At 35.5% G+C, this 26404-nt stretch overlaps 2 protein-coding genes across 3 annotated transcripts; both read left to right on the top strand.

Annotated features, from left to right (window-relative positions):
- The first annotated feature begins 1971 nt into the window (after positions 1-1971).
- Positions 1972-17830, top strand: LOC139775360 (UDP-glycosyltransferase UGT5-like). 2 transcript variants are annotated; one of them, XM_071711290.1, is made up of 7 exons: positions 1972-2245; positions 8195-8340; positions 9137-9373; positions 12569-12985; positions 15303-15525; positions 16904-17123; positions 17399-17830. In XM_071711290.1, exons 1-7 carry the CDS (start codon positions 2239-2241, stop codon positions 17691-17693), a joined length of 1545 nt encoding a protein of 514 aa, XP_071567391.1. In that variant the 5' UTR covers positions 1972-2238; the 3' UTR covers positions 17694-17830. The 2 variants fall into 2 exon arrangements, with proteins under 2 accessions (XP_071567391.1, XP_071567390.1); XM_071711289.1 differs by lacking the exon at positions 1972-2245 and having other exon boundaries at positions 7994-8340.
- Positions 17831-23479: 5649 nt separating this feature from the next.
- LOC139775361 (uncharacterized) lies at positions 23480-26065 on the top strand. Its single transcript, XM_071711291.1, has 4 exons — positions 23480-23648; positions 23737-23984; positions 25690-25843; positions 25914-26065. The coding sequence occupies exons 1-4, from the start codon at positions 23480-23482 to the stop codon at positions 26063-26065; spliced, it is 723 nt and encodes a 240-aa protein (XP_071567392.1).
- The last annotated feature ends 339 nt before the right edge of the window (positions 26066-26404 follow it).

Below are 26404 nucleotides of genomic sequence, written 5' to 3' on the forward strand. Positions count from 1 at the left end.
AATTAAGAAGCTATTACCACTTGGGTTGGGATAGGAAGACCCTTGAATGGGAACATAATTGTCTTTAAGTCATATCTTTAAAAATATGTACCACTTGGGTTTTATTTTTTCAAATTAATTGCACAACAATTATTTTTCAAAGCAATATCTCTTTGCAATTGGCGCAATTTAAAGATTTTACATTTTTCTTTGAAATACATATAATTAAAATTTTATAAAAATTATGAAAGACGTTGTAAATATTACAGATATTCCCTGGGTTCCGTAAAGCGCATATGCACGCATTTTATATAGTAAACGTTACGTATGCTATAGATAAATGCGCCCATATGCGCTTTTACGGAATCCAGGGTTTGACATTTACGTTAATGGAATGAGTATTATGTAATCTAGGCGTAATAAAATTTGTATAAATTCCGTCATATTCTGAATTACATATATTAAAAAAATTATTATTAAACATGATCTAATTAATCTCGTTGTACTCCACTTGATGCTCTAAAATTGAATTCTACCTTAATTAAATTATCTAATATTACTATGCTTCCGTATTATAGTTACCGTACGTTTAACTAAACTACAATAATGTTTCCATTAAAAAAAAAATTACTTTACTACACTGAGCGTCACGTCTACTTCGAAAATCATTTATAATAAATTATTATATTCCTATTTCTTTTCTCTTCTGGCAATAAGTATTGATTAAATTTTTATAAATGTCGTTAATATTGTTATATTATATAGGTAATATAGGTATATATGATAAAACATTTTAATTCTCACTTTTACCTTTTCTTACTTTTTTCCCTAAAATATATATTTGCATAAACATCTGCTGTACGATTTGGATGACATATTTCTGGAACATTCTATAAACATTATTCAGATAGTTTTAAAAAGCTTCTTTTCATATTCCTTGAATATAATACAGAATATTCTTTCAATCTATTTTTCATTATTAAAACACGCTGTACAATTTAGATTGTATATAAATATGGATTATATGATGGAAAATTATACAAATAACATTATATATAATTGTAAATTCTGTACGTTTATTATAACACATATTTTTATTATGTTATAGTAATACATGAACGTAAATATATATAAACTTTATCTAAACAAAAAATTTATAACCTCTGTAAATGATTGTGTAGTCGCAGACGCCTAATTGCACACTTTTATCACTCGATCTGAATTTGAATAAAAATATAAAATTATTATAATATAAAAAGTATATTATTTTCTCAGAGATAGCGTTTTCGACCGAGGTGGGTTTCAATCCGGGTTTCAACCAGTTACAAGCGAAATCGAGCATCTACTGGTCAATTCGCCCGCGTTGACGAATAAATGCTCGATTTCGTTGAAACCCGGATTGAAACCCACCTCGGTCGAAAACGCCAAGAGACAAGAAAAATGCATAAGATGCAAATTATACCTACTTTACGTTACAACAGGCCTGTTCACGCCACGCCGCCCAACGACCAGCGTTCCACAGCGCGCGCGCGTTCTTTATTATTGTTTCTAGTACGTGGTACGTGCTCGCGGAGTGGCGCGGCGCTGCAGTAGTTCGACTTCGCCGCTTAATTTGATTAGTTTTGCTACACTCTATAATATTTATAGAATATACTAACAGAATATTTCTACTGACAATTTTATAATATTTCCAGTACATTTATAGAACATTCTTTAAAACGAAAATATTCTATTAACATTTATAGATGATTTCGTTGAGAATATTCTCTTAACAGAATATTTGAAGCAGCATAACATATTTATACAATATTGTGTGTTATCTGGGTATTGTGATTGACTAAATATTTATTACTTACTCTAAATATTTTTTAACTCACAAGCCCGTGACTTGTTACGGGATTTTTCGTGCCGATCACATTTCGCCGAAATCAGATAAAAGGCGCGCGAGTTGTTTTTGGTGATTGGGCTAAGTACCGTATGAGTCGATATAAGGTCTAAATTTTTTTTAAGAAAAACCCTTTTTATGCATATATTCTAAACACTTGTATAATTACTAGTTTTATAATGTAAATTTTCATTCGATCATGTATCAATTCATCTACTGATAAATGTAAACAGTTCAAGATTTGACTTCAGTTGACATTCGTACAAGAGAAATGTCGGCAATGTCGCGACATTGCATCTCTTCGCTGTAGGCAGCTATCATGCCAGTGCCATGTGTTTGAGTGAGGTTATGTATTGTGTTTATGTTGAAAAATAATGGAAGGTAACAAGCAATTTCGAAAACGGGAGATTTGCTTGCAAAAGAATAGTGCTGGAAAGAAAACACTACACGGCGCAGCGTTGCCACATGTTCACGTCGCGTACAGCTGATCGAAAAGGCCGTCACACACAAAATGCATAACGTCGCATAAGCATAGCATAAGACCGTTGGACCAATGAGCATCTTACGTAAATTAATATGGCGACATTATGCTGGATGCTCATTGGTCCAGCGGTCTTGTGCTATGCTTATGCTACGCTATGCATTTTGTGTATTATAGCCTAAAGGCCGACAAGAAACGCGACGATTCATCAACTTTTGATTGAATTTTTGGCCTTATTACACGTCAATTGCTTAAAGAAATGTTGCTGTACGTCGCTTAGTTTTGCCCCCAGGAAAGGAAAAGTGATGCGAAGACAAATTTTCAAATTAAAAAATGCCGGGGCAAACTCGACACTTTGCCTGATCGACACAATTTGATCTGGAATTTATTTTTTTATTGTCTGAAACTAAAAATATATTGTTTATTGTGTATTTAGAAAGTACAAAAATTCGGAATTAAGTAAAACAATCATTGGAAATAAGAAATAATGAGAACAAAAATTGTTGAACTTTCAATTATTTTCATCTAAACTCATGTCTGAAAAACAATTTATATACTTATTTATGCATCTTTTCTCCTCTTATTTTTATGACGGTACAGCTAAGTTGTTGAGAAAATCTCAATATTATCAGTCTAAAGTTACATAAAGTAATATTACGATAACGCTATTATCTCGAAATGAGGAGAGGGGGAATGCTACTGTTGTGTATGTTCGAAGGAGGAGTGGAGGTGTGAATTGGTCACTCACTAGACGTAGCACACAAATATACTTTATTAGGGCTTCGAGTCGGTCACACGTCTGTCGTCGTGGCTCGCTTATTTCGTTCTGGCGTTTCGTATTGACTGCCGTACCTTCGCGCGCCTTCGGTTCTACACGTGATCCGCTATCCGCGTTGAGTACATTTGATAATGCGCGCATGCCGTCGCGGCGTGTTCAACCTTGTACATATATATTAGGAACATATATAATATTTCTTCCCCCCTTTTAAAAAAAAAGTACATTTTGGGGGAAGTCTCTCCTCTATCCTTGCATATACTGTCTTGTATGTAGTATGTAAATGAATCGAATTTTTATATGTGTTACCTCTGTCTAATGCTTAATGTACTCTAAATCTAATATGTAATTCTAACTTAATATGTAACAGATACGCCGAAACGTTGCGGAGGTTTGCGTTTACGTGTTGATTGTCGTAAAGTACTCGCGTTTTCCTCGCGTTCCGCATTTTGGTTTCTCTCCGGTGTAGCTGTATCCAAAAAGGTATCTGTCGAATTCGTGCCATTTGGTCTCGAGCTCGGGCTGTCCGTTTCCATGCACTGGCCCGTAGTCGTCTGTTTCTATTTCGGTGGGTGGTGTAGATATTTCTCCCGTCTTTAATACCTGGTCGATATGTCTCGTCCAGATTTTTCCATTGTCTAATCGAATTATGTAGTGTAGGCGTCCTACTTTTCGCTCAACTATACCCGAACGCCATTTACCCTGACCAGAGTAATTTCGACATTGTACTCTATCTCCCTCTTGTACTTCTCGTACCTGTTTTGTCGCCTTTACATCTGTAGTTGGGAACTTACTGTTTCCTTTTTTTGGTAGTAATAAGTCTAATCTAGTACGTAATTTTCGCATGTACATCTTTTCACCCGGTGACACTCCCGTCGTTTGGTGGGCGGTAATTCTGTAGTGTAATAAGAATCGCTGTAAAGGTGCCGAAGTCTTATGTATAATACCGTTTCTTTTTAAGAATTGTGCAAAATTCGTATGATTTGAAGTGTCGTCCATTATCGGAGACTATTATCTCAGGTATTCCAAAGGTTGCAAAGATTTGCTTACACTTTTGGATTACTGATTGCGTGGTCATATCTTTAGTTACATGTACTTCTGGCCACTTAGAAAACGCGTCGACAAGAACGAAGAAGTACTGGCCTTTGAAAAGTCCCGCGAAATCTATGTGTACACGCTGGAACGGCCGTTCGGCTTCCTCCCAGCTTTGTCCTTCAACTTTCGTTGGTTCCTTACGTACCGCGTTGCAACTTGCACAATTCCTCACAAACGTTTCTAAATCGTGATCCGTACCGGGCCACCAGCAATATTTTCGGGCAATCGACTTGATTTTTACTATTTCAGGGTGATCGCTATGTAATTCTCGTAATATAGCACTTCGTAATTTCTTAGGTATAACTACGCGATTGTCTCGCACAAGATAACTCCTTGTTGACAACTAAATTCTGTTTGTGGTATATTGAACCTATCCCCTGTCTTTAATGTAGTGCCGTGTTGTAAACCTTGTAATAGGTTTTGTAATTCAATATCCCTCGCGGTTTCTAACATTAAATCTTTAAATGTAATTGGTAACAACTCGATCGTAGTTATTTCGTAATCGTCCACCACGTCGCGAGTGTACGTATCTTCCGGTTTTATCGGAAGCCGCGACAGAGCATCCGCGTTCGCATGCGATTTCGTATCTTTGTACTTGATATCGTATTTGAACTCTTGTAAAAATATCGCGTAATGTTGCATGCGCATTGCGCTGTGTGCCGGTAATCCCTCCTCGGGGGCGAAAATCTGTGTCAGAGGTCGGTGATCTGTATATAGGGTGAACTTACTCCCGTAAAGGTATTGATGGAACTTTTTTATTACAAATATAATCGCGTATGCTTCTTTGTCTATTTGTGCGTATTTCCTTTGTGTATGTGATAGAGACTGCGAGGCGTATTGAATTACTCTTTCGTTCCCTTCCGGATATTTTTGCGAAAGCACTGCTCCTACGCCGTACGAACTAGCGTCACAAGCTACTATTAGGGGTAGTTTTGGATCGTAATGCGCTAAGATCTCGTTGTTAGTAAATGCTTTCTTTGCTGCTATAAACGCTGTTTCGCAAGCTGGAGACCATACAAAAGGTACCTCTTTCCCGGCTTTCTTTTCCAACAGTTTATGTAATGGAGTTAAAATCGAACTTAAATTGCGTATAAATCGTCCGTAATAATTGATCATTCCAAGGAATGCGCGTAACTCTGTAATGTTTGTGGGCCAAGGCATTCTTTCGATGGCTTCCATCTTTTTCTTTTCTTTATGTATACCGTTTTTGTCAATGTAATATCCACAATAATGTATGCCCTCTTTCATGAATTCGCTCTTTTCGCTATTTATTTTAATATTGTATTTGCCTAACCGTGTCAGAACTTCCTCAAGTCGTTGGAGATGTACCCTATCGTTAGGCCCTGTAATTCTTATGTCATCCAAAAGAATTGAGATTCCCTGTATTCCTTGTAGAATATTCTCAATTTCTCGCTGCCAGATTGCTGGAGCGGATGCGGTACCGAATATTAAGCGCGTACTTTTGTATAATCCCCTATGGGTGTTTAAAGTCATCATTTCCCTATCTAATGGATGTATTTCCATCTGTAAGTATGCTTGCTTCAAATCAATTTTTGAAAATTTTTCACCTCCCGCTAACGTACTAAATAGTTCATCGATAGTGGGCAAGGGATGCTCGTCAACAACTAAATATTGGTTCAACGTGACACTAAAATCACCGCATAACCGTACTGTGTTATTCTTTTTTTAGTACTGGCACCACTGGGGTTGCCCAAGTTGATGTATTAACTTTTTCTAATATGCCCGCTGTAACCAATTTATCGATTTCCTTATCAACTAAAGGCATCAAATTAAATGGCATTTTTCGTGCTTTTAGAAAAACAGGAGATGTATTCTCCTTTAATGTGAGTCTAGCCTGTATCTCCCGTATCTCGGTAGACGTAGGGTCTAAAGCTGCTTCGTATTTTTGTAGAATTGTTTGTAATTCTCTTTCCGTACTTAGTGACAATGCAAGCAGAGAATCTGACAATTGAAAATCGAGTTGCCGTATCCATTCCCGGCCCATTAACGGTTCTCTACGTGTTTTTGAAACGTACATGTTCAACGTCTTTGTAACTTGTCCGTATCGAACATTAACTCGCGCGTAACCGATAACTGTAATTACTGTTTTGCAAAATGTGACTAATTGTAAATCTGATTTCGTAAGTTGTATGTTTGGCAACAACGATTGGAGGAAGTCCTGACTTACAATTGTAATCGCGGCTCCGCTATCTACTTCGAAGCTTACCTTTCTATTATTTATCCATAGCGTAGTGTAAAACTTTTCTCTGTACTTGGTTTGTTCACCCTGGATTTGTAAAATTTCGTCTAATTGATTCGTTTGCTCCTTTTTCTTTTTCATGCAAACTTTTTGCAGGTGGCCCTTTATGCCGCAATGTCTACAGTCTACATTCTTACTTAATGTACACTTAGGTGCTAAGTGATTGCCGCCGCATCTGAAACAAACAGTATTAGTATTGCTAGTTTTGGAATTCGAATTCTCGGACGTTTGTATTTCGCATTCGATGGTTTCCTATTCCCCGTTGTTTTTCCTTTCTTCGGAGTGGTTGCTTCTTTTGAGTTTACGTAGTCCACCGCTGCAGTCCCCGATTGAAGTTGGGTCACATCCTTATCCGTGAGCTCCATGGCTGTAGCTACCTCCAGCACTTTTTTGAATGTCAAATCTTTAGTTTCCAATAGACGTGCCTGTATGCGTCTACTTTGGAGGCCGAAGACCATTTGATTCCTTAACGCCTTGGATAGGTATTCCCCGAAGTTACAATTTATGCTGAGTTTTTGTAGCGCAGCTACAAATTGTTGTACACTCTCGCCTTCAGCTTGTTTCCTTAGATGAAAACAAAAATTTTCAGCGATTTCTAAGGGTGCTAGCGCGTAATAATCGCCCAGAGCGGTCGTGAGAATATCGTACGATTGTTCGTATGGATCCTTCGGAGCAAGTTTATCGCAGAGAATTTCGAACGACCTTGCTCCGATGTAGTGTAGTAAATATGGAACCTTTTGTTCCTGAGTGACCTTGAAAACCTTGATGGCCCCCTCGAACCGCTGTAGCCACCGTTTCCAATTTGTAACGGTATTCTCGAATGGCTCGATCGTAAATGTTCCGTGGACCACTGTTTCTACTTTCGGTATCTGCGGCGTCGCCATTGTAATAGCGGAATCTTCTTCTTTTTTTGTACATGTAACGTAGTATGGAATTTAGCAGAAATCTTCGTCGCGAGGCTGCGTAGCTCCTTCTCGAATAATGTAACACGTGTTCAATTCGTGCTCCATGTAATATGCCCACACGTGCACTTTTCGCTATCCCATCCTCGTCGCCAATTTGTTGTGTATGTTCGAAGGAGGAGTGGAGGTGTGAATTGGTCACTCACTAGACGTAGCACACAAATATACTTTATTAGGGCTTCGAGTCGGTCACACGTCTGTCGTCGTGGCTCGCTTATGGGCCTGAGCAGAATAGCTGACTTATAATTTTAAGACAGTGTTTTATGCTTTAAATCTTTGTTTTTAGCAACGCACAATACTGTCTTGTGTCTCAAGTCTTACAATGTTGACACTTTGTACACTCGTTTAAGACTTGAGACACAAGACAGTATTGTGCGTTGCTAAAAACAAAGATTTAAAGCATAAAACACTGTCTTGAAATTATAAGTCAGCTATTCTGCTCAGACACTATTTCGTTCTGGCGTTTCGTATTGACTGCCGTACCTTCGCGCGCCTTCGGTTCTACACGTGATCCGCTATCCGCGTTGAGTACATTTGATAATGCGCGCATGCCGTCGCGGCGTGTTCAACCTTGTACATATATACTAGGAACATATATAATAGCTACATTAGGCATGCAGATACATTCGGTCTCAGGATCTGATTGAAAGACCACGCGAGAAATTTTGCGCAACAATGTTGAGTCGAGACATTTTTCTGATTTGTTGTATTTTAATGGGTGATATCGTGATAGCGTCGAAACCATTGTCGATTTTAGTGGTAGAGACTGTTCCGTCGCCTAGCCACCACGTCTGGACGGAGCATTTGGTTAAGGGGCTACTTCGCAAAGGTCATCATGTACACGCAGTCAGCATATTAGAGACTAAGGTCAAGGGTAAACTCGCGCAGAATTTAACATACGCCGTAAGTAGATATTATAGGAGACTCGAAGACATTCTGAGAGATACAAATCGATTATTTGCAAATCATAAAACAAATGAGAAAAAACATAACTTTTCTATTTTAAGGATGTATGGGTCGTACAGTCCTTGCTAAAAGTTAAACTTTCAATAAAAGAAGACTTTGCATGTATGTCAAACAACTCAAAATTTTTTATATGTTAGAAGGGATTACCGTTAACAGTTTGAGTATGATTTTTTGTTATTTAAATAATTAGTATTGTTTAAACAATTAAAAACATTTTTTTGTGGCAAAAAATTTTGAAACTTAAAATACAATATCAATGATGTATGTTTTACACATAAAAAAAGTTTAAGAAATATCTTAATGGTTTGTTTATATTTTATTTATATTTACAGCAAAGTGTCGATTCTCTATAAGGGATAATGTTAATTTTATCAACTTTAAACTTAAATAACTCTTAAATAACTTCAAAATTTTACAGAGTATTTTAAATTTAATTTAGAAACAATTTACAGCACTTTCTGAATATATTTGAAATACCTCCAATACATCCTTAATTACAATAACTTTTAAACCAGTAAGAGAATTGTGCTGAAATTTTACACAGATACTTAGACGTAATAATAGAACAATCTATGAAATTTTTAGATTTTTAATAATGCTTTGAGATGTCACCCATACATCCTTAAAATGTTCTTTTCTATTTTACGTAAGGTCAATATGCTTTTGGAAATGTCAATTTGTCACATTTTCGTATGTTCTCTCCTGTATAGCGAAGGGTACTTATTATTTTCAGGTTTTCGATGGTCTAATGGATAATTATGATGAATCTAATAATTATGACCCAGTTGAATGGGAGAAGTATAGCGTATTTTATACGGCATATTTTGTATATCAGTGGGGTATTCACGCATGTGACACAATGATAAAAACTAAAACAGCGAAAGATCTTTTGAAAGTGGCTAAAACAGTCGAGTTTGACGTAATAGTGCAAGACATTACTTTAACTCAATGTTTCTACGGATTATGGGAGGTAAAGAGCAATCAACTTTAGTAAATTTTAATTGTTTAGGCTATTTTGAAACTGCATGCGATTTAGCGAAGTTGCCTTTTAAATCGAGTGCGTTGCGTAACAAATTGAAAGTGTCTAGTTATTGCTCATATCAGCGGTAATCTTCACAATCGCTTCTTATTATCTAATCTTAAAAATGGCATGTTAAGGACCCGGGAAAAAAAACCCTTATAATGTCTTATATGTTCATATAAGAAGCGGTCTTATATGCTCATATATAAATTTTGGCCGCATAAACTCTTATATGGTCATATATAATTATATAAGATTATATAAGGACATATAAAAAATATCTCTTATAGTGTGTTATATGCTCATATAAGAAGCTATCTTATCATATATGAATTTTGGCCTGATAAGAGTTTATATGGTCATATATGATTATATAAGATTATATATAAGGACATATATATTTAAATAACCCGGAAAAAAATGGAAGAGATCTGAACAAACTTGATCAAATCTCATCAGATCCGATCCACTCAGATCTGGTTTGATCAAAATATTGGCCCTATCTGATCAGATCCAATCAGACATGAGTAGATCTGATCCGATCCTAGCGGATAGAGTCAGATATGTAACGAGAATAATCTATTATATCTGCTCAGATCCAATCAGACATGAGTAGATCTGATCCGATCCGGTGTCCATCTACTGCAGAAAATTGTTGTTTTCAAATGTTATTTTTTAAATGTGCCACTTTATTATAAAAGTGGACTCCACGATACAAAAGTTGTGCTGTTCCACGATTTACATAACTTGGCGCAACTTAGCACGACACTGCCGTGTCTGATACCGTTCTTATACCACTGTCCATCAAATTTTAAATACGAGAATCAGGTTCCGTCGGATGCCATCTATCGGATACTTTGAGATGCAACATTATGATCTGATCATATATAATCTTATATGACTATATAAGTTTATATGTGATTATATTATTTTATCAGTTTAAATTATAAGGTATGTTTGCAAAATAATTTAAAAAATTTATGTTTTATATATACATATACACATTAATCTTTTATATTTACCTATTATTAATTAATTTTGCATGGTACTTTTTTAATGGAATATTTATAATAAATTCTAAATATGGTGTCGAAATTAACAATTATTATCAAATTGGCAGAGACTATATTTATTATATATGTTAATGTTTCAAAATTGAGAAAACTGTTTTTAATATAAAAATTAATTGATTTTTTGACCAAAAATCATTTAAGCTTCCCCTTTACAGAGTTAATATTATATTTGATATAATGTCCAACATTGGATGTAAAAATTAATAATGGACGATTTGAGAACGAAATTTTTATAAGTTCTATACTGACGAGATCTGCTCAGATCCGGCAAGATCGGAAGAGATCTGATTGGATCAGCAACACAACTTTGTAAGCCAAGATTGGTCTTATCTGGTGAGATCAAGATATGTCTGACTAGGTCTGCTCAGATCCAGCAAGATCGGAAGAGATCTGATTGGATCGCAGCAACACAACTTTGTAAGCCAAGATTGGTGTTATCTGGTGAGATCAAGATATGTCTGGCTAGGTCTGCTCAGATCCGACAAGATTTGAGGCGTAATGTCTGCTCGTACTTCAGGAGATCTGAAGCAATCAGATAATGTCCGATTAGATCGGAAGAGATCCGATTGGATCTGCGATTCAATATCGAACGGCAGCAATGGTCAGATCTGGTGAGATCGGATTATAGTTCAGCATATCTGGCTGCATGTGATCAGATATGGCCATGCAGATCTGGCGAGATAAAATTGTATTCAATCAGATCTGACTTTACTTGAATTTCAGATCTCGTTGTATCTCATTTTATCAAATCAGACATGGTCAGATCTCCTCCATTTTTTCCCGGGAAGTTTTAGAAAATTGTTATATATTTTCAAATGTTATTTTTTAAGCGTGACTTATAATTTAAGGTACCTTATAATTTAAACTGAAAATAATATAATCGTATATGAAATGATATAGTCATATAAGATTATATATGATCAGATCAGAATATTGCATCTCAAAGTATCCGATAGATGGCATTCGATGTGATCTGTTTCTCGTATTTAAAATTTGACAAACAGTGTTATAAGAACGGCATGAAAAAGACACGACACTGTCTCGCGACTAGGACTGTGCTGACCTTGATTTGAGGGGGAAGGGTGGAGGGGGAAGATTAGGTACAATATTGAGTATAAGTGGGTTTACGATTGTTGCAAATATGCTTCTCCATTACATTTGTCTTTCAAAAACTTTAAATAAAGTTTTTTAATTGCAATATGATGTATTTTGCACTTTATTAGCAATTTCCCGGGGTCTCTCATATTAGGGGCACACTTTTTCGATTTTTTTGAAAGCTTATTTTTTACATTTTTCTAATTTTCAGAAAAATCAATATTTAAATTAAATTTTACATTTCAGCATTTTAAAGCTTATTAAATTCCCTTCATAATGACCTACTTTTTTTTTCAATTCTGCCCATAGACTTCCGGCAATCACACAAAATAGATGTGATATCTCATAATCGGGGTTTTTCCTCTACTATTCTTTCGCATTAAACCTTGTGTTTTTTTATAGTAAATATTTCAAAAAATATTTTGGTGCAAGACCAAGTTCATTAATTTATTTATATTTAATATGTTTTACACTTGTTCAAACCTTAGCGTTCTTATTATATAGGCTCCGGGTTCTCCTACCATATTATGCTGACTCCTTAAATGTACCGGAACACGGTGTCGGAAAAGTACGTTCTATTTATTAAACTTATGTTGTTAATAACTTTATAATAAACAATGAACAACGGCTAAAACCTTTTGAAGATTTCTTAAGAGGGTGACCTTGACACTATATGTCTGTCAAAGTGAAGGTCATTGGAGATGGGTCCCCTAGACAACAGTTTTTCCAACTTTTCGTTATAATTTTATTGTTTTATAAATCTATTTTTTTTAAATAATTTTTTTATAAGGGAAAATTTTAATTTTTGCTTTAAGATCTGCTCAAACTTCAACTACATTATTATTCTTGCATTATCTGCTAAAAGTGACAACCTTTTCTGCAAAATAGTATTTAATTTATTCTATTTTGTTTATTACAAAAATAATATCTATTTAGTTTTAGCTTTTTCCATTGTCTGTAAGTATTGTTCTTTCAGATTGCTAAAGGCAAGCCACCCATAGTAGGCTATGTTCCTTTTGGTACTACACCTTATCTCAAGGATTATATCGGTGGTCCAAGTTATCCGACTGTTCGATCTTACCCATATGCAGCCATTGCAAAACCTGAAGGTTTGTGGCTGAGAACGTGGAATGCTTTATATTACACTGTGGATGATCTCATACGACATTACTATTTCTTCCCTATTATTCAACGACTTACTGAGGAATATGTAGGCCATGCAATTAGACCATTACATAAAATAGAAAGAGAAAGTATAAATATTGTACTAATTAATAGTCATTCTGCGCTCGAATCTGCGATACCACTGCCACCGAATACCCTAGAGATTGCAGGATTGAATGCTCAGGCCGTGCAACCAATTGCCGGCGAGGTAATCGTAACGTATCCTGAGGTAAGAGAAATTATACGAACCCTGCTTTGTTATATATTTTATATTATGCATTTTGTATTATGCAAGGAGTCCTATTTAAGTAATGCATTTTAATATCTCTTCTGTAACTCGTCATAGACAAAAGTTGCATGGTTTGGAGAGGGCCACATGATGAAAATATGGACTTAACCTTGAGTGACCTTTTCAAGGTCAAGTTAAGTTAGATTAAGATCACCTCAAATTTTTTAAATAAAACCTCTTATTTTTCATGTCAGGCCGCCTTGTCAAGGGGGCAAAACAAAAATTAAATTAAATCGATTTAATTAGGTGTAGGGGGGGGGGGAATTTTACTACTCCAACCGGAGCTATGTTTCAAGTCTGACAAATCTAGTCAGCGCGCAGTCAAAGGGGTTGGAAAATATGTAAAATAAAAATATAAATGAAACTTTCGCGCATCATTTACCGCGCTTGGTACTTAGTTAGCCCGTTTTCTATATTCGTGCGGATTTCCATTGGAGCCTATACTTCAAATTTTATTATTGTCGCTTTTCCGCGATGCTGATTGGTTCTCTTGTTGCGCTTACTTATTTGTGAGCGGCTGTCATCGTATATTTTGACAATTGTGTGTATTAAAGGGCTAATAGTATAATAGCAACAGTATATAATATTAAAGCTAAGTAGCGCGTGCGTAGCAATGTCTAGTACATTAAAAATGTCATGACAAAATTTAAAATATCTCACAAGGAAAAATATGGAAGTGTCCGCCTTCGATTTTAATGAGCTTTTAATATGTTGTTTTCTATACAAAATAAAGGAGTACTTATTTATACGCATATTTAGGGGTGTAAAACACTCCTTTGAAAACAATCGGTTTTTCTCTTTTGGGCCGAATATTTCCGAAAGATAGAAAAAGATAAAATAGATAAAAGATAGAAAAAAATTTTAAACAAAAGTTGAATAGTTTGAAGAACACTTTAGAATAATAACAAAATATAATTACAAAATATAACAATAACAAAATAACAATAACAAAAAATTATTTTTCAGTGCTAAGGGAAGTAATTTATTGATATGTGTGTATATATATACAGTACACATGTAGGCGGCGGAGGGACTACCCCCCGACCCTCTCCCGCAGACAAGAATGGGTAGAGGTGGATTTCGGTTCGCGTAGAAAGTTAAAAACCTGAATCGTACAATGATAGACCTTGCTTTACCTTATAAGCAAGGCGGGGAGGGGGGATAAATCTCGCTTCATTCTACCCCATCTTATCTCTGGTTAAAGGGCAAAACAAGGTCTATTAAGGTTCAGGCTTTCAACTTTCCACGCGAACCGAGGTCCATCCCCACTCACCCCTGCCTACGGAAGAAGGGCGGTAACCTCTCCGCTTATATGTGTACTGTCTATACACACATATCAATAATTTATGTGTCTATAAACACATACGGCAAATTACTTCTCTTAGAATTAATGTACTTTATAATACCGAAAAAAAAAGTTTTAAAATTGAGAAACTTTAATTTACTATTTCTTTTAAACCAATGCCGTCTTTTACTTTTTTCTTGCATAGAATTACTCAGAAAGACCTATTCTACAACATATTAAAATGGTGATAAAATCGGTGAAGTTTGACCTTTTATAGACATTTACTCAAATTTATAACAGTTTTTGCAAGTGTTTATTTCTTATGTAATATAATGTACATATACATATACATATAACCAACCCAGACATGTACGCTGTTTAGGTTGGTTATGTACGTATAAAGGCCAATTTCTTCACCGTCGGATAACTCTATCCTTCGGTTAACCTCACTCTTCATCTCTTTCTAAGGGGGCAGTTAGAAAGAGATAAAGAGTGAGGTTAACCGAAGGATAGAGTTATCCAACGGTAAAGAAATTGGCCCTAAGACGTTGTAAAGATAGTTTTTAGACATGCATGTGTGCTGTGTAGAAATTAAAACCTACGTAAAAAACACATATATGCTATATTTTCAATATCTAATGAATTGCAATCCCATTTTGTAAGATAATTTCTATTATTAATTATTAATTAATTTATATAATAATCAATAAATTGTAAGCAAAAGATAAATATTTCACGAAATATTAAATTTAGAAACGTAGAAATATTTTTTATAATAATATTCTATTTATAACAACGACTTCTAAAAAGAATGCCGCATAAATCTTATTTAAAGAAGTTTGATAATATAATTCTGCTTACAATTAGATATAATCCATTAAAATCGTATCAGTTACTTACGATTATATTTCGTCATTAAGATTCATATCTTTGTATATTATCGAAATATTCATGTTCACCATTATTTTGCAGGATTTGCGCATATTTCTTGACGGAGCAAAGAATGGAGCTATCGTAATATCGTTAGGAACAAATGTGAAATGGAAACATCTGAATTTAGACACGGTTAAAACTGTTATACTGGCTCTGTCGAAACTGAAGCAGCGAGTGCTGTGGAAGTTAGATATTGAAGTGCCGTTTGAGATTCCGGAAAATGTAATGGTTATGAAATGGATGCCTCAAAGCGAAGTTTTATGTACGTTTCACAGTTTCTATGAATGGACAAGAAACATGAGACACATATTTCTACATAACATTTGTTTAATTAGCTATTGCTTTGCGTATATTCATTTATCAACGTAAACAATTCTTTTAAAGAAGTTTCGGCTAGAGTTCCGTATGCGACCCCCCGCTGATTTTTGCAGCCACGTAGTACGTATACTAAAAGAAGTCGAAAGCTCCAGTGCCAAAATGCGGAATCCAGTTGCGGAAAAAATTATTTTCTTAAATATTCAAATTTATGTAGCAGAGGTGGGGTGGAATGAGGTAGGGTGGATCTCGCTTTGCGTGGATGGTTTTTAGATAGCATTGTATTTTCTGAACACAACAATTAGGGGGTGGACCTCGCTTCCTTTGCTAACAGGGCAAAACGAGATCTTTTATTGTGTAATTTTACATGGACTTTCAACTTTTCACGCGAAAAGAGGATCAATATTGTGCACATGCAGTCAAAAATCCAAAATCTAGCAAAATAATAAAAATTTGAATATTTAAGAAAATAGTTATTTCCGCAAGTTGGCACAGAGGCTTTCGACTTCTTTTAGTACGTGCCTGCAAAAGTAGATTATAAGCGGAGGAGCTCGCATACACGGAACTCTTACCGATATTAATGCAATAGGTACCATTCTTCTAAAAACTGCTTTGAGAAAAATGAGATTTATGATTATGAGAATTACTTACTTTTACGTAATACTGGTTCAAATTGTTACTTTAATAACTAGTGTTTTAATAAAATATCAGACATACACGAAAACGTCGCATAGGTGTATGTACAAATATTTTGTGGATAGATTGGTTATTGACTAATTACAGCACAACTATACTCCAATGTCCAACGAGAGATTGAGGATAAAGTCCCTAGAGCGTGGTGTACCGTATAAATATGTAAATAGATGTTCTGTGGGCGAAGACCTGCGCGAGCAGACGGACGAGTTTTCGTCCGACCTACTCTCAATCTCTCGTTGGACGGAGTATACATTTCAAAATTAAATAACTATAGTATAAGAAAATCAATTTTTGTTGTATTAAGTTCATATAGTTACATCGCAGTAATGTCTAAACAATTTTATTTTATTTCATAATTTTTTCGCACTTATTATAACAGACAATTTTAGTTTTTAGTTATTACAGTATTATATGTATATTATAATCTCTTTATAATAAGAGAGTAATTTTTATTACAATAAGAACATCTCGTTTTTTGTTTAAAAATGATGTATAAGCAACAAAATTGTTGATTAAAAGTTTATTACATTAGTTTAATCGGGACATATACAGCTAATAAAATGTTTGTATTAATGTGAGATTTCCATAGTTGAGAGTAAATATTTATTATAATATACTTTTATGTTTAGCTCATAAAAATGTAAGAGCAATTTGGACACATGGTGGTCTTCTGAGTGCACAGGAAGCTATTTGGAAAGGCATACCAATGATCGTAATGCCTTTCTTTGGAAATCAAAAATCCTACACAAGAATATTAGTAGCTAAAGGCGTTGGCATATACTTGGACATTAAAACTTTGTCCACGCAGTCGATATTACACGCAGTTGAAGAAGTACTTTATAATGAAAGGTATCATATTTTGATCATGTTTTAATAATTATTATTTAAGCAGTAAATATTAACAATATAGCTACATTTCAGATAATTACTAAACTCTAGTATTTAATATAGTATAATCGATTTACAAATTCCTATAAAAACAATTGTTTATAAAATTATAGATTATGAAATTTGGCTTTCCTGTTTATGTGTCTTGTCATATATTTGGCTTTTCCTTTAATTAAGATGCGTTTGTTAAAATGTAATTATTTATTTCATTATTAATAGTGAAACTTTTTGTACAGTTATACGAGAAACATGAAACGGTTATCCAGCGAATTCCGGGATCGGCCAATACCGCCATTAGATTTAGCTGTTTGGAGTGTTGAATACACCGTCCGCCATCCAAATGGAACTTTAGTAACACCGCTGAGATCTCAGAGCTGGGTGGAACGAAATCTGATTGATGTTTACGCATTTTTGTTTCTTAGTTTCTTCATAATATTGTTAAGTATATTCTTTGTAATAAAGCTATTGATTAATTTTCATTATAATTATATGTACACTGCATCTAATTTACGCAAGAGTAAACAAGCGTAAGTCGTATTAAAATGTATTAACAGGCTTTGCGTGCTGTATATAATGTTAATGTAAAGAAGTGAATATAACATAAATATCGAAAATGTTGTATTAATTGCATTGATATTGTAATTATTAATAAATTTTGTTATACTGAATTGTAAAATAAATGAAGATCATGGTAAATATTAAAAACGTTTAATAAAATATTTTTGATGTATAAAAGCTCTTTTCTGACAGTAAATAAAAAAACACATTATTGTTTAGCCAAATTTTTATTCAAACATTTACACAAATATAAATATTTTTTTAGAATTTGATCTCTGAATGTAAGAAGACATATGTCAGTTTGTTTAGGAAATTAAGTGTAATCATTGATATGAGACGAAAAATATTCCTGCAAAAAATTTGCGCTGTTTGAAAATGAATTTAGTTATAAGAACTCAAGAAATTCCATTCTAAAATAAAATTCTATAATAAGTTAATTTTTTGTTTTCTGATGTCAATAGTTTTTTTGTAGGTGAAGATGTGGAATGCGAAAGTCAATTAAATTAGATCTTTCCAAGAAAAAGATCGTCGTTTTTTTAAAATAGAATTGTATGATTTTTTTATCTGGTATGATTCTTCTAGTTATTCTGCATGTACAGGGTGTCCGACGGAAAGTTATTAAAACTATTAAAATCAAATAAAATTAAGTAAAAATTTTCCATTAGACAGAATAGTACACTCAAATAAAACTTCCAAATACCTTCCAAATCCCTCTATCAGTCGCTACCTCTTTTCTTCAACCGGAAAATTTTGACTTTTTGGATTAGTCTTAGTTTTTCGCTGTTTTCAGGCCTTAGAATTCATTTGAAACGAATTTTATTATATGCATCTTGTTGTAGACAAAATTTGCAACAAAAAAGGACCCTTGTATTTTTTTCGTAAGCGTTATCCGACCTGTGCGCAGTATTGGATAACTTTGCGCGTTAATAAAAAAATCAGCGTTTGTCATACGAAAAAAATATAAGGGTCCTTTTTTGTTGCAAATTTCGTCCACAACAAGATGCATACGATAAAATTCGTCTCAAATAAATTCTAAGGCCTGAAAACAGCGAAGAACTAAGACTATTCAAAAAAAAAAAAAAAAAATCGGACTTGGTTAGATGGCGCGTGTGTGAATGGTAGCGGTAAAAGTGCGTTGTGCGATTTTAGCTTTGTTTCTGGGTTTAAAGATCAGTATGTGGCAAGTAGGGATAATGGAAAGATAGGGTGTAAGTAGGGGATGCGATGAGAATGAAGGGAGATAGTAGGATGCAAGTAGAGAAAAGTAGTATAGAAGTGTTTAGAGAACGTGGTAGGATGAGGTTATGGTGACGAGTCAGTTAGGCGGGAAAGGCGGTAATGGTAATGTAGGTAAAGTAAGAAAGGTTTCTATCGATGATTGTAAAGAAGATTGTATGATATGTGATTAGCTAAGGAACCTTCGGTCGTAAATTAAGCATAGGTTAAGAAGATAGTTAAAGGGATGACAGGTTGAACTCAGAACACAGGTAAATTTTAGATTGGAAATATAGGATCAAGAATAAGAAGAGGAAGAAGAGAAAAAGGGAAGAAAACAGAGGAGAGGACAAGAGGTAGGTGAAAGAAGCCCTGTTATAGAAGAGGTTATACGAAACAAGGGAGGATTAAATGTGAAGAGGATTATCGAAGAAGAAAGAAGAAAAAGTAAATGTAAAAGCTCTAGAGTTCCGGGTTCATGGAAATGAAAAGAAGGAAGGTAAAATAAAGCTAGGACACAAGGATTGGCGGGTCCAGAGGTGTTCCGGGAAAGGGTAGTAAAAGAAGATAAGTAACTGAGGAACGAGGACACAAGGCGTAGTGAGAAGAGGAGAGGAAGATGAGGAAGGAAATGTGGAAGGAGGAAAATAAGAGGTATGAACGTTACAGTTTAAGAAAGGACGCAGCAGTTTTCTGGAAATATTAGAATCTTTGGATGGCACGGAGGCGAATCCAGGTATATTAGTTATGCAACGGCAGATAGGAGGTACGGGAAGATAACCAGAGAACGCGCGCGCGCGCGGAGGAAATAAATGTTGCTTCGGAGGGAACGAGAGAAGAAGAGCTGGGAGACAATTTAGTAAGAGTGGAGAGGAGCAGTGCCGAGGAATTGGGCAAATAAGGAAGAGGAATGGAGCGATCCGAGGGTACAGAAGTTATATTGGAAGAGAAAAGAAAAGAAGAGAAGGGAGGGGCATACAGGGAGGTGTGATGAGTTCGGTAGGGCTGGGGACATTGGAAAGTTTTAGTTAGGAAGCAGGAGTTTTGTTATTAGTCGAGTTTATTATATGTAATTAAGGTAGAAGTAAGGATAAAGAAAAAGAGAGAAAATTATGTTTTGTAGTTTTAAGATTAGGCTTTGAGTTTCGCACGCAGAAGTTATGGAAGATATGAGTTTAAGGTATACGATAGGTTCTGAAGTATAAGGTTTATAGAGAGAATGCATTGATTTAGAATTCGAGTTTTATAAGCTTTAGGATGCAAGGAATATTTTGTTGCGCGTTGTTGTATGAAGGTATGTGTGTGTGTGTGTGTGTGTGTGTGTGTGTGTGTGTGTATAGGTGAATAATGTTCGTTTCTTGGCCTACTGCTGAAGCGGACTAGGTTCAATTATGAGTTTTGTGAGTTTAACGTGCAAATAATGGGTTTAGTCGTTTAGGGTTTAAGGAATGGTTTTTTAAGAAAGTATGGAATAATGAATTAACAGTTGCACGCGTTAAGATAAAAAAAAGTTGGTATGAGTGTGTTTAAGGTATATTGTAAACCAAGTCCATTTCTTGGCTTTCTGTAGCTAAAATTAAATAAATCTATCTATTCCAAAAAGTCAAAATTGTTTGCTTACATAGCTACAAACTAAAGAAAAAGGGTCTAAAAAATCGGTTGCATCATGAAAAGTATTCTTTGTAGTTTTCAGATGATGTGTGATTTTTTTGGGATTTTTAATTCCATTTTAAATGACGGAAAAAAATCACCGGGGCAACATAAAAAAAATGATGAAATCGAGGGTTTTCGGGATCCGAGTTTCGGACTTTGACGGCGCGTGCAAGCTAAACGACTGACTTGACGATAAATGTTGTTCAGATCATTATTGTAAAAAATTTTACCCTCTACAAAAAAGGTACGTATAGTTAGTTACCCTATCTTGCTTAGTTTTCGGAATATTTGAGAAAAATTTAAAAAAATCGTGTTTTTTGTTTATAATATTGTTAATAACTTTTTATTCCGCGTTAATTTTGCCAAGCAAAATAAATCCCACTTATAGCACCTCAAATCAAAGCGATTCATGGTGGTTGCAACCTGGGAAGATTAATTGGACGATTCGATGTCTAATATGACTGGCCTATTGGGAACGGGCACACGGCCAATATGGCGGCCATAAGCCGCCTCATATACACGTAAAACATATGTGTGCTCACAAACATACATATTGTTTTGCGTGTATATGAGCCGACTTATGGCCGCCATATTGGCCGTGTGCCCGTTCCCAATTACCTTTCTTGAAAAAGGTTACTATAACGTGAGCTTTATTTTTTCGATACTGGGATGTAAAATTTACTCCAGGCGCCCGTTCTCGGATTAATATCGTTAAAATGATTATGGATTATGAAAGAAGTCGGAATTATACTTCATTTCGAATCGTTCCACATTGGATTAAAATAGAAAAAATTTTGAAACATAGGTTTTATCGTTTCTTTTAACGCACACAATCGTTTCTTTTAAAAATATAATTTCCTACCACCTCTTCTTTTCTCGAGCACATTAGAATATACGGCGAAACGTTTCAAATTAATCCTTCGTCGTTGCTAAATATTACATTGTGGTTGTATTTGTAAAATAAAAAATAAACAGCATTTCCCTCTCCAATTACGTATGAGATTACAGATGTAAAAGTTCGAAATATCTTGTAGATGCAAAAACGCGACAAAAAATATTATTGCGCTATAACTTTAGTTGACAATTAAAAGAAAAGAATCAAACGAAATAAAAACTATTTGATTCTACGTTGTTTTACAATTTACATCTTACAATTGACATGCTCTCAAATATGAATTTACATTCGTTCAGGTTATAAATCGCGTATGCTTTAAACATTCTCCTTTCTCGATCGTATGTACAAACGAAAGCCGACGCATGGCGTTTGACAGAACGACAAGATTCGCGGAAGTAGCCACGTCGACTCCCGCTCAAGTGGGCCCGGGGACTTACGACGTATCGGAACCATCAAAGCCAGCACGAGATCCGGGTAACTCGCGATACGCAACGTCCGCAAATTCTTCTTTCCGTGCAGAAACTTGCATTCGCACGCGTCGCGTATGCCATTACGTTACACAGAGTACGTTCCACAGACAACGCTTATCCATTTTTGAGCGGAGCCGGCAGGCAGACACTCGGCATACCAAAAGACGCGCATAAGTTCCCGGGTCCTGGCTCTTACAATATAGAGGCGCCGCGGAAACGTATACCAGAACGTGCATTTTCCCCTATTCATGCCTCATTTATTTGCAATTCTTCCGCATCGTCGTACACGCCGGATATTCGATATCCTTTCTGAGATTCTTAATAATTTACAGGGCGGCGTTAGTCTCGATTACACCGATGTTAGATTTAAAGAAAAGGTGTGTGAGAAACCGGGTCCAACGGAGTATATCTTGCCGAGCGATTTGTTTAAGGAAACCCCTCGAAAAATAAGATCCCATCCGGGCATTTGGCACGGTTCCGCAGGCAAAGTAAAGTATTTTCTTGATTTGTGTACTTCCATACTAATTTCCTGCAAATATTTGTGCTAACGTTTTTCAAATCTATTTTAACGTGTTTGTGTAACTTGTTTGTGTAGTTGCATCAAGTTACGTAAAATAAAAATAAAAATTTAAATTAAATTAAAAATAAAATAAAAATTATTGCAAAGGGAAATATTTCGCTCTCGTGTAAAATTTTAAATCAAGTTACTAATTTCAATGTGCAATAAAATATTTCTGCTTTCAATCATAATGACATATTTAACATAGCTATCTGTTAGCTATGGCTGATTCGTCCTCCGCGACCGCTTACGACAGGCCTTTCCGTTCCTTCGAAACGTGACGTCGGCGGATACGAGTACGATGAACGAGGTGTACTTGTAAAAAATTTGGTCATCGAGCATAAGCCAACCGACTTCTACAATGTTCCCCGAGGGGTATGTACAAGATCCCGGCGTAGTTCTCATTTGTAAAATATCTCACGAACGATTATTTATACCGTAGGAGACAAACTTTACCGCTCTGAGGTACAAAGGAAACTTTTGGAGCAGAATGAAGGGTAGAGATGACGAACGGACTTCCGTGACCCCGGGTCCCGGAGACTACGAGCACGAAACAAAGAAAAGTCCCGCCCAAATCCGCAACGAGAGAACTAGGGAAGCGAAAAGAGCCTCCGCTAAGCAGCCGCGTTTCTTGGAAGCTTTGTACCAGCAAAAATTACGCCAAGTAATTTTAAGAACATACTTTGTAACTTTCGCAGTCGCCGGGTCTTTCGCCGAGAAACTCCGAGAGAGCCGGAAAACTGCCTTTGTATCTGTAAATCGCCTTATGGAAATTTGCTTTTCCCACAAAGAACTTTCCAGCTCCCAATCATTACGACCTGCCTAAAGGCGTGTTCGATAGGCGCTCGGATAAGCGCAAACGTGTTCCGTGTAAATGTGACCCTCTTACGGTAGAACTGCCGCCGTTCAATCATACCGCGAAGGTATGTCTCTACATATTTGTGTCGATTGTTATATACGCACAATTATGATTTATTCTTCTTCTTTTAAGAGATTCGAAGAGAATTTTCAATTAGATACACCCGGGCCTGGAACGTATGAAATCACGGTCCCGCAAATTTGTTACGGTTCTATTCTTCGTGCACCTTTTGGCGCTTTCGACGATCGTTTCAAAAGAACTATTGATGTGATACCAGGTACCTATATGTTGCGTAACTAAGTTTTTTACATGATGTGCACATTACGTACAAATTTGTATTAAAACTGCATAAGTTTACATTGCAGGTCCTGCAGATTACTATACGGAGGTCGGAACTTTGGCTTTTGAATCCGCAAAACGTTTTAAAAATAAATGTCAAAAAATGTTTGATTACCTAAAACTTTGCAAAACATTAACATCGATAGGCGACGATGATGAATTCATGGTAATCGATGAATATAAAGTAGTAAAGGAAGTAGACGAAGAAAAATGTCCGGCATATCATGCAGTCTTCAAATCAAGAGTGGATAGATTTCCAAAAATTCGCAAACATGTGAGTATTACAAGAATTTTGTATGCATGCATATAATGTAGCATATTATTTATTTCAATTCGATTAATGCAATTGGAGTAATTCTTAATTAATACTTAGTACGCTTAGTACGCTTAATTAATACTTTGACGAACAGAAACTTGTTTCACTCTTATATGCAATGCTAATTTTATACTCACTTTATCGGTATTCTGGAATGAAAATACCTGCGATCAACTCAATACGCTAAGAGATGTCAGCACCGCTACAAAAACATGATATAATAATAATACATTTTATACATTTATTTATAAATCAATATTTCATTCATCGTAATAATTTTCCATAAGGATATATTCCAATCGATATAAATTATTTTTAATAAGACAATCTCTCTTATATATAGAAATAATTCTAAAGATTATAAAAAGCGTACGAAATAATACATTAACAGTAATTTGCATTATTAAGCTTTGTTTAAGTAACAGTAAAATTAATTATAATACATGCAATAAATAAATTATATTTTTTTAAATTGACTTCAAGACTTCGAATCTTGTGTTTTGAAAAACTGTGAAAGTTATATTTAGAATATTACATAATAAATATATTTTTATATATTTTTTATATTTATCGAATTAACCAATTTGTAATCGCTGCTGTAAATAAGGCAATCCAAGTTGCTCCAGCAACGTTACGAGCGTAAAGATTAAGACGCGCGAGAAACTCGAGCCAGTAGTCACAATAAGTCTGTGGTCAGACCGAACGTCCGAAGATTCTTTCGGCTTGCTCGGGATCTGTGGGCTCGATGGAGCCGAGTAATCCGGGAAGCGCAAGGTAATCAGGAGAGCTGGAGACGAAATTAATGGCAGCGGATCGAACCGATGCATCTGTACCCGGGGCGATTCGGGGCTAGGATCCAATCTGGCCGTTAATCGAGAGCGTCGGAACGAGATTCGATGCCGCAGCCCGTAGATAGGCCAGGATAGAGTCGTCAGTGCCAAGCGACTTGCTGCTGATTCCGCCGTATTCGACGAGTTCGTGTAGTTTAGATTAGCTGGCGCACTTAAACAATCGAAACACCTCGCAAAATTGTCAGTGAAATTTGTAGGTGATGCCGGTGCACGACGTTGATTGATAAATTAACGTTATTTATTAACTGTCACAGTTTCTTTTTGCTGAACTATCAAATTACTTCGTGATGGCTGACAGTCAATATCCTTCTTTTCGTTGAATATTTTCTCGTTGACGACAAATCATTGGGTATAACGTCCCGATTCGAGGAAGCCGTATTTACATAACGTAGGGAAGAATGGTGACCGTGTACGCCGGAAATGACATTTTGCTGCGCTCTGCAGGTCATTTCCACGTAGAGGCGCGTGACCGATGTTGCCCGGAGAAATCACTTCCGGCTCGTTGAGCCGGAAATTCGAGCCAATCCCTGCTTGGTGTCTCTGTCTCTGTAGTGCGAATTGTGGATGGCCGGAAACATCGGCGCTTAGGTTTGTGCCCGAATCGGCATCCATCCTAAATGATTAAATTATAAAGAAGAGAAAGGCGAAATCTCTCCCTCTTACTCTCTTCGAATCACTTAATTTTATCAGCAATATGTCTCAGAATATAAAAATACGAATATTTGAATTTTATCTCGCAATCATAATATTTAAAATAAGATAAAGTGGTATGTCAGTATTCATTCCGATCATTTATCGTTCAATTTTCATAGGATGATGTACCGGATTCAGGTGCTTACGAAGTTTTATCAGCCTTCAAAGCTAATCGTGATAGATGTGATTTCCTTTGTCGACGATTAACTCCACCCTTCGGTTCACGCGCCAGCCGGTTTCCGATGATACCAGAAGACGATTTCCGTGTACCAGGTATAAAGTGAAGTAAATGTTAAAAGAAATCGTCTAGGAAGACTTTTTCATTATTGCTATGCGTGCACAGGTCCGGCACACTACGATCTCAGAAGAGATATATCAAAGAACGTGAAGAATGGCGTGATATATTCCGCTCCTCGTGAAAAAAAGAAAGACGTCAAAGGACCAGGGCCACTGCATTATCACGTAAGATTCTTTCAATTTATGAGGAATCGATGATATATTTTATAAACTATAATTCATAAAATTTTATTTTATTCAATTACACGTATGTGCAGTAAAAATTTTGTAACAAATAAAAATTGTATTAAGTTACTTAGAATATTAGATAATTAAAACATTACTTAATAAATAATAGCAAAAATTATGCAATACGCTTTTAAATGGGCGTCATCAATACAATATACGCACAATTATATAATTTCCTGCACATATATATTTTCCTGATGGATCTTATGTCATGGTTCAATTTTGTATCGAAAAATTTTTTAATTACAAGCGAGTGATCGCTTTCGATCGGTTACATTTTTTTTCAATCTTCGAACTCGTAAAAGCATT

This window comes from Temnothorax nylanderi, unplaced genomic scaffold, assembly GCF_030848795.1.
Source record: "Temnothorax nylanderi isolate EJ_2023f unplaced genomic scaffold, tnyl_v1.0 TNYL_tig0097_pilon, whole genome shotgun sequence".
Lineage (NCBI taxonomy): Eukaryota > Metazoa > Arthropoda > Insecta > Hymenoptera > Formicidae > Temnothorax > Temnothorax nylanderi.

What these genes read in the sequence shown, in the direction of transcription:
- LOC139775361 (XM_071711291.1), top strand. Translation starts at nt 23,480, where the DNA reads ATGATTTATTCTTCTTCTTTTAAGAGATTCGAAGAGAATTTTCAATTA. An exon ending in AACTATTGATGTGATACCAG is followed by an intron (nt 23,649 to 23,736) that starts GTACCTATATGT and finishes TTTACATTGCAG; the next exon opens with GTCCTGCAGATTACTATACG. An exon ending in AGACGATTTCCGTGTACCAG is followed by an intron (nt 25,844 to 25,913) that starts GTATAAAGTGAA and finishes ATGCGTGCACAG; the next exon opens with GTCCGGCACACTACGATCTC.
- LOC139775360 (XM_071711289.1), top strand. Translation starts at nt 8,113, where the DNA reads ATGTTGAGTCGAGACATTTTTCTGATTTGTTGTATTTTAATGGGTGAT. An exon ending in GTTTCTACGGATTATGGGAG is followed by an intron (nt 9,374 to 12,568) that starts GTAAAGAGCAAT and finishes TTGTTCTTTCAG; the next exon opens with ATTGCTAAAGGCAAGCCACC. An exon ending in GCCTCAAAGCGAAGTTTTAT is followed by an intron (nt 15,526 to 16,903) that starts GTACGTTTCACA and finishes TTTTATGTTTAG; the next exon opens with CTCATAAAAATGTAAGAGCA.